At 41.4% G+C, this 9,099-nt stretch overlaps 1 protein-coding gene across 2 annotated transcripts in view; it reads right to left on the minus strand.

The window, feature by feature from the left end:
• GIPC2 (GIPC PDZ domain containing family member 2) overlaps positions 1-9,099 on the minus strand; it is a 54,063-nt gene that overhangs the window by 19,250 nt on the left and 25,714 nt on the right. The window contains exon 1 of one of the 2 annotated variants that reach the window (XM_422385.8): positions 3,584-3,864. The exons of the other annotated variant lie outside the window; for it this stretch is intronic. Within the exon in view, the coding sequence (XP_422385.2) occupies positions 3,584-3,826 (243 nt within the window). The 5' untranslated portion in view covers positions 3,827-3,864. Of the gene's footprint in view, positions 1-3,583; positions 3,865-9,099 lie in introns of those variants that run through there. 2 annotated transcript variants of the gene reach the window in all.

The raw sequence follows: 9,099 nt of genomic DNA on the forward strand, positions 1-9,099 counted from the left end.
AGTTCTTCCCCACAGCTACAAAAGTACAGCTAGAAGTATCTGAGAAGTAGATCATTAACACAGAAAGCATCACATGCATCATGGCATCAAATATAAGCACCACTTCAGCGAACAGCAATAAACTATTGCTGCCTTTGGGTTGAAAAGAGGTGGTTTGGAGGCAGTGCCATCTTCGATCATTTGAATTTGCTTTGCTTCAATCCTTAGGCGAGATTGTGAGAATTCATTTCAATAGATAAGTGAGTACTCTAAAACTTCAAATATTTTAGCAACTTTCACAAACGGATCCTCTTCTCTAACCTTCTAAACTACGTTTTAGCTTTTTTTCTTGTGAGAAAAAGAAGTCACTTACTGAAAAACCTGAGCTTCAACACTATTGTTCAATTTTGGTTATTTTTCAGCAATTTCATAAATGTTTAAACTGAACAGGTTTAAATCAAATACATCTATGAAAGTTTAATGTGGCTGAGCCTTACTGTATACTTAACTGTTTAGCATCATGAGGTAATGCCATGGAACAGCAGCCTGGGCACAAGCTCAGCAGCTAAGCTCCTATTGCTGGAAGAGAGAGGCAGCTGCATTTCTACTCTTGGTGCTACCGGGAAGGCTTCCCTGTTCCTCTGTTCCCTTTATGATATAGAAGTCCTTTCACCAAACCAGATATCTCAGACTTCATGGGTATTTGTTAGACGCACCCACTAAGCATTCAGTTCACCTCACCTTGCAAAGCAAACAAAATAATCAGAAGTGTGAGCTATGAGTACGCAAACCAAAAGCTTGTATGGCTATCATTTACCATTCGCATCCATCTGAACAAGAAATAGCCTTGCTACAGTTAGATTTTAATATTCACTTTCAAGTGCCTGGTTAGCCATTCTGAATAATTCAAAGCCCTACAATGTACTGTCACAGGAGCCCACCAGAAAATGCTTTAACAGGTCTACACTGTCCTTTGGTCAGTGCTCATTTCTCTGCCATACAGGCTGCACTCCTCCCCGGTGCAAAAAATTAACTGGTTTGGACCAGGAAAAAAAAAATAGGCATGGCAAAACTGAGCGAGGTGGGCAGGAATGCAGGCAGAAAGCCAGGTTCAAAAGGGACAATAGGGATGTTATCTTCAAGTGATGGATGAAGAATAAAATAACTGAACAAGAAGAGGTGAATATCGGGAAAGCCTCAGGAAGCCACTGTTGGGGTTCCTGTGAAGGAGCAAGCAGCTCCTTTCAATCTAGGCCGGTGTTGTCCAATACTCATCCCACCCTACTTACAATCAAGGTCTGCACAGAAGTTTCTGTCACTCTGCACTGATTCTTCAGAGTCTGTCCAACAAAAACTGCATTTTACACCAGGTTCTCACAGAGCCTGGGAAGGATTCTCCAGCAGAAATAAATGCAGCCGGTCCTGAAGGACACGATACGAAGAGGAAATGAGGTGCTGCAACCACACTGAGTCAAGAGAACCGACAGCTTACAAGTATAGCTCATTCCGTACTGTGCCGAAATGCCTAAGTAGGAACTTATCCAAGAATCCATTCCCTTGCCTACATTGCAGTAAACTCACATGCCATGTTAAATGTATTCATTTCAGCGGTGGTTTGCCAACTGCTCTCTATACTGAGCTCCTCCCCTCCCTCCTTCCCCGTCTATTTTCCACCTTGATGACTGCAGGGCAGAGATCTCTGTGATAGTGCCTGTTTCCAAAGGCATTCAGGTATCACACTGTCAGGCTTCAGGGCACCTGGGTCACAGAAACTTTCCTAGACAGATAACACCTGCAAGTGGCATTCGAGTACCTCAGTCTTTCAGCTTGAGGAAGCGTTGCTTCAGGCATTATGCTTTACACTAGACTATATGAAAGCAGCATTAATTAGTAGATAATACTATTTAAAATGTCTGGTATCCCCTTATTTCCAGCAAGTTTAGCAGCTGTCAGCAAATTCTTATGTTTCATGGCAACACTTGCCAAAAATCTATCCTACTTTTCCCTATCAGAATTCTGTCACATTAATCAGGTTCAGATTCTTCACTCAGCTCTGCCAACAGGAAGTCATTTTTATTACTATTTTTGTTTCATACAACATCGTTTCTTGAAGCCAGCTGAATTTCTTGAGTTAAAATAAATGTAAGCATTGAAACAGATTGCCCAGAGAGGCAGCGGGTGCCCCATCCCTGGAGACACTCAAGGTCAGGACAGGGCTCTGAGCACCTGATGGAGCTGTAGGTATTCCCGTTCACTGCAGGGGAGTTGGCCTAGATGGCCTTTAAAGGTCTCTTCCAACTCATATGATTTTGTGATTGTAAGTACAGTGCTACCAGCACTACTTCCCCATCTGCTTTTACCAATAAACCACATTTAAAGAAATAAAACCCATATAGGAGTGGGACAATGGAGACAGAAAGAAGAAAAAAATCTCCAGCTTAGATTCTATTTAGTTTAATAAAACCTGTAGAATTGCCAGACTATTCACCTAGCAGGGGAAATAGGAAAAGCACCATTCCTCCAGAACTGAATTTCCTGGAGAATGCTATTATTTGGAGTCAGTGGAGCCATGAGATTGGTAACAGAAGTTCATTAAGAACAACATTAAAAACAGAAGACAATCTGACAATTAGAGAACTTGAGAGTTAAAGGTACAGCAGTTGAACGGAGAACAAAAGGGAACAGAAGCTCAATATGGAAAGAAAACAGAGAAGCAGAAGGTCAGAGCAGCTGGGAAGGTACTGCTTAATTACTTAATGCAACAGCGACTGGTTAAACTGTATTCGCTGTTACTGACACTTCTGTAATTTACTGTGTGAAATGCTGCTGGGTCAGGGCAGCCGGCCCCAGAATAAAGACTGCAGCAGTGTCCGTGGCACTTCAGAAGAGGCAGCCACACATAAGAGAAGCGGCACTGACACACGGAGACCTCTGGACGCTTAAGCATTCTCTTTCGATTTGCCACTCAGAAGTGAAGGTTCACAGAACCACGTAGGCATGGCAGAAGAACCTGATACGGCCACTGCCTTCCAGCTAAGGGAAAACAATGCGGCCGCAAACAAGTGAATCATAATCCAAACAAGTGTTTAAAGCTTAGCTCAAAGGAAAAAAAAAAAAAAGGCTTCAGAATAATAAATGAAATAAATTCTCATTGCGAGTTTAAATAACCTCAAGTAAAAGGACACCGTTTAACGATCCGGCAAAGACTTTCCAGCAGTCGCCGAAGTTGCTCTCAGAGGCGGTGGGTTCCCAGCCCGGCACTCCGTGTCACCCCGCTGCCTTCTCTGCAGGCACGTACCCCCAGCAGCCCGCTGGTTTGCCTTCGATTGCGGCAAGAACCGCCGCAGCCAATAACCCCTCACTGGAAATAATTAATCCACCCCACTCCGGCGTGGCCCAGCGCTGCGGAGCCCTGCTAACAGCGGGCCGGCGGGAAGTTCATCAAGACGGCAGAGAGACTGAAGGGACCGGTTTCTTTCGTGTAGAAGTTAAAGGCGGTTACACTTATGCTCTTTCCCACATGTAAATACTCGCTCGGAAATGGCAGTTTCGCCCATAACGGAACGCGAAGCCTCCCCCTGCCGCACCCCCGCCCGGGCCCTACCTCGGTAGGGGAGATGCCGAACACCTCGGCGATCTTGGCGTACAGCTCGCGGGCGCTGCCGAAGCCCTCCACGCGGCCCGTGGGGCTGCCGTGCGCCAGCTGCGTATGGAACTGCAGCCGCGAGGCGCTCGCCGCCGGGGCTGGAGCCTCCGCCGCAGACGGTGGGGCCGTAGCCTCGCTGTCCACCAGCTTGGAGGTCTCCTTGGACTTGCCCTTCTTCCTCGTCCCCAGCCCCAGGGGCATCTTCCGCGCCTGCAGCGGGCTCCGGCCGCCGGGTCCTCGCGCTGGACTCTGCCCCCGGCGCCGCCCCGGCCCGGTGCGGCCATGCCGCCTCCAGGTGAGGCCCGGGCCCTACCGCCCCGCCCCGCCCCGCCGGGCCCTCCCGCTCCGCTCCCGCGGCGCGCACACAGGGAGAGACACGGCTGGAAGCGCCGGGGAGGGCAACGACACCGGGAGCCCCCGGGTCACCGCCCACACGAAAGCAAAGTAACACGGACCTGGGACAAGAGCTATTCCTGTCCATAAACAATGCTTCCTGTCCACAGGATTGATTAGGAAGGGTTTATTTATTAGAAGGGCATTTTCAGTAAGATCACACCAATAACACTCAGTCAACCAAAGACAGTTCATGTTTCCTACGCTGGCCAGCACTGACATATCTTCCTTTTGTTTCCTCTGTTTGGATATTAAAATCATATGCTATGAGATCTATTTATACATACCTTTAAAGTCTCTATACACAAAGCCATTTTGTAAGAAGACTACCATCATTCCAATGAGTAGGCTCACAAATTTCAACTAGGAAGAAAGATGTGCTAAATACTGATCACAGAGGTTTATATTCAGGTTATAAAAGAAACCATGAAGTAGGTAAGGGCTTCTGCCAACTCTTGCCTTTTTACCGCAACTTAACGTACTATAAACCTCCAAGAATTAACACAGCCATAGCCATATAAGTTTAAAGACATTGCTGTAAGGGACAACAGCTTTGCCGTACCAAGATTTAACATGTTAGAAAAATGTAGTTTTCTAACATTTAGTGGATTTGAAGTGTTCCCATCACCCGGAACACAGACATATATTCCATATAAGAACTTAGATACCTTAGACACAGAAGACCTCCTCTGTGCTTCAGCGTAACTACACTCACCTCAGTGGAATAACTTCATTTTCAGTGGTGCACCTACTCCACATCTTGAATGGTCAAGATGTGAAGAATGGAAGATTCATGAAACAGCATCCAGCACTTTCGCAGGAATCTGCTGTAAAGTTGCAGAGAGAAGCAGCACTGATTTACTTGATCTTCCACGTCTTAGAAAGCACAAAACACCCAGAAGAAACAAAAAGGATTCTGGCATATGGAATCAAAGCAGATAGACAGATTGAAGTGGATGATGAAGAGGCAGTCGAGTGAGTTATAGGATAGTTGTTTGGAGAGTATCTAGTGCTTATCAGAAAATACATAAAATGGTTAAAATTCTGTTCTTGGGAGAAGAGAAAGGTTTTGAAGTCAGCTGGATTTGGGTCTTTCCAGATAGCATGTGATATGTTTAACTGAATAATCAAACATGGCTAACTTTTATCCAGTAAATCGAAGGTATTAATTTTCTAGCAATTTCCGCCAGTAAAATACACCACAGAATAAACTTAACATCACACTTTAATAGCTGACCTTCCAAGACCAGTTTGAAACCAGAAAACTGAAAATTCAAGATTTCTCTGATCTTGGAAAACTGTATGCACCTTCTTTTCCAATACTGGGATAAAATTGAGAGCACATTAGCATAAACTGAGCTTATAGTGAGACAAAATTAAAAGATAGTACTAAATGGTTCATGATATTTTGGTTTTTCGCTATTATGCTATTTTTTCAATAAGGTATTCCTTATAAAACACACCTTTTCCCACTTACTACGATGTCAACGTCACTAATTCTTTCGTAACGCAATTCTTGTCCCCATTGATCTTGATCTCCTCTAATTCATTCCTTATCTTCTGAAACCATAATTGAATCAATGTTAAACATCATCAATTGCTGTTCATTATTGATGTTAGTGAATCAGTTACATGGAAACAAAAACAGTCAAGTTTCTATACATAGCAGAAGATAAGCAGATTTATTTCACAAACCCATGGACATTGATATAGCCCTAATTCAGGAATGTTGCAAAACCTCTCACTAAAGTGTTACGCTTCCATGCATTGATCCATCTATAAAGGACAGATAGAAATAGGCAGCTAAACTTATACCTGAATTAAGTTGATCCCACTTGGAAGAATAGCATCAGCTTTTAACCACAGAAAGAGAAACCAGAGAGAAACCAGCATAGCTAACCAAGTAAACTGAAGATCACATTGCACTGTTAATACAAACAATATGGGACATGTATATACTATCATTATTTACATAAGAAGTAAAATTAAAGTGTTCAGTGCTTTTTGGTTCTTATTTTTTGCCCTTAAAGCAGAAGAAAAAACTACACATATGCTAGGTTTTTCTTTAAAGCCAAATCTAGAACAGCATCTACACTGTTACCATTAGCAGTTTCCAGCTTTGGCAAGAAATCATTAGGAAATGTTCAACAGCTTCAGTTTTGCATGTGCTACATGTACTTGTTTTTTGATGAGCTACAAATGCTATTTATTAATATCAATCTGATCATGAATTCGGAGCTTCAATCACTCAGATTTAACCAGTATAATAGCGTGGACTGAGTGATCTGTGGACCTAGAAATGAGTCAGACTGCTGACCACCTCAAAGAAAAGAAAGCCTACAATGTGCACAAGACATTTTCTCCAACTACAAGCAGTTCTGTTCTCAGGCTTCTCTGAATGTGTACTCACCAGGAAAATATCTGCCCACAGTAAGTAACACACATCATAACTAGGTCATGAATTCAAATAAGCTTTCAGCAGTTCAGGAAAGTTGGGATCCAAAAAGAACTTAAACTGCATTTTTAGTGACACTGTAGAAAGTTAATCATTTAAATTAAAATGTTACTCATTACTTGCCATGGTTTTTAGAAAGTAAAATCACACACTAAAAAGAGAAGAATTGGTTATATACCTTTTATCCTACTAGTATATTGCACAAAGCAAGTTATTACATTCCTCAGCAAAAGTATTTTGGATGCAAGAACTATGGCATGCAAAAGCCATGTCTGTCAAGAAAGCGTTGGGAACAGAGCTGAGTCATACTACTAAGGATGAAATACAACAGTATTCTAATGCAATGTACCATCAGTGTATACAAAACTGTTTCACCACAAATGATATATGAATCTGTGATTTGAGTTCTTACCTGCAAAAAAAAATTTGTTTTTCTGGTCATTTACATTCAAAAAGTAACAGCTTGAAAGGATTTTGACTACAGAACAAAACCTCTTTTTTATAAGATACTACAGGATCGTATCTTGCTTAGTTTAAAGAAAATAAAGTTGAAAGAAAACACAGCTGTTCTTTATAAGTTTAGTGGTAGTACTTGAGATCTGCTATTTAAATTTTTAAAAGTTATAATAGAAATGAAACTGAAGTTTCCTAGTCATGCTGCAAAACAAGGCCTTTTGAGAAAACAGAGAATGAAATACAATTTTCAAGCCAGGAGCCTGAACGGAATTTCTTCTGTGACAGAAAGGGAATGAACTCCATTACCAGATTTTACTGACCTTCTGAGAGTATGGCCATACTGCATCAAATATTCGTATTTTAGCTTTGGCATGTGAAAAATTGCAACTAGATGAGAGCATTCTGTGAAAGTCCACATCATAGCAACAAACTCATTTTGTGTGCTGACTTCAAGTTTCAAACTGTGACTTAACGGGTAAAGAGCAGATCCCAGGAATTTGATCCCCACTACCTATCACTTAAGATCAATTTGGTGGTGTGTGAGCAAAAAGTATATGTAGTTCTCCTGGTTGGCACTGTTTTTCTTTAGTCCACATTCAACTTACACCTAAGTCTTATTTCATGGACTGCTTCTCATTTAACTCATTCTCTCATCTCTTCTTTAAAGACGAATACACACAATTCAGACACTTTTGGAACATTCCATTTGGTACACACACAGAAATGCTGTAAGGTATTTCAAGAGCTGGCTTGGTGGATATTGATTTTTTTAATCATGTAGGGTAGCAAGGGTGAAGATAGCTTGTTCTTGATAAAGCAATCAGGCATGACTAACAAGAATGCTGCTTGGGTAGGCTAGTACTTCCAGTAAAACAAAACAAGCACACACAGTTGCCAGACACAAGGGGAGCAACAGTAGCCCTCTACTTGCAGTATTTACACAATAGAAGAATCTTTATAAACACCAAGTCACTTTGAAGTAGCAAAAACATCTTAAGACTTAAAGGTTTAGGGAATTAAAACATTCTGAAGCACTTAATAGGTATAGGCAAAAAAAAAAAAAAAAAAGGATGTAGATAAGGTCATACAGTCTCAGTAAAGGCCAAGGAAAACAACCTTTGGAAACTACCATTGTTTTTCTCCTATCTCAAAATGTACGTTTGTCTCAAGATATTAATTACTCATGCTTTGTGTTAGTAATAGGGTAAATTTGGTTTACACAAGCACGGTGCTAGTGGCACTTATCAAGGAGCAGAAGTCACTCTTGGCAAAATACATCACCACTGTCTAGGGTGCCCATTTGACTTTTGTACAGATCCTACAAAAAAAAACAACTAATCCACAACTAGTGATAGATTATCCAAAAGACAACTGGATCAAGTTGGTGACATTCTCTCCTGCAGTATCTAAGCAAAACTATGCAAGGTTGAGAGTTTCAGGTGCACAGCTCAACCAGTGTCTTTACAACCAAGCCAGCTATAGAGAATTTCCTCCAATGAGCTTTGGCTCATTGGCATTGAAGATACAACCATTTTCAGATCTTTATTTATTCACTGTACTACGCAACAATCTTAGAGATGTCTCCCTATGCCTGGATTTTTGAGCACCTAATAAAAATACTAGATCAAACACCTAAGACTCAAAACACTGCTAACCTCATTTCACCAATTATCATAATACACACTGCCCATTTTCAGCATTGTTTGTAATGTTTGGACTGATGGTCATATTTAAAGTAGGTGGTGAATAATAAAAGAATGCTCAAATGAAGACCATTTCCACTCTATAAAAAATAAATGGGAGTAGGCATCCACAAACTTAAAAGATGAAGGTGGTAAAAATAATAGCAGAGACCCAACCCCAGCTACAAAGCATGTTACTAAGTGGGTCATTATTCAAAACCATCCCCAAACCACTGCACTTCCTCAGCACACCACAAATAGGCTTTACATAGTTTTCAGTTATACAAAGAATACTGGAATAAAACAATGGAATGCTAATACTCTCATGACATCAGAAAGTCTAAGAATGAACTTCTCTGAACTAACCAAATGTGTATGGCACTTAAACAACCCTCAGGAGATTAAAAATATCATTGCCCTCCCAGCTTCATGAATGTCAATTTATTTCCATGTATTTTAGTAGTTAAAGATATAGCAGGTGACTGAGT

The sequence above is a fragment of the Gallus gallus genome, chromosome 8 (assembly GCF_016699485.2).
Source record: "Gallus gallus isolate bGalGal1 chromosome 8, bGalGal1.mat.broiler.GRCg7b, whole genome shotgun sequence".
In the NCBI taxonomy this organism is placed as follows: Eukaryota; Metazoa; Chordata; class Aves; order Galliformes; family Phasianidae; genus Gallus; species Gallus gallus.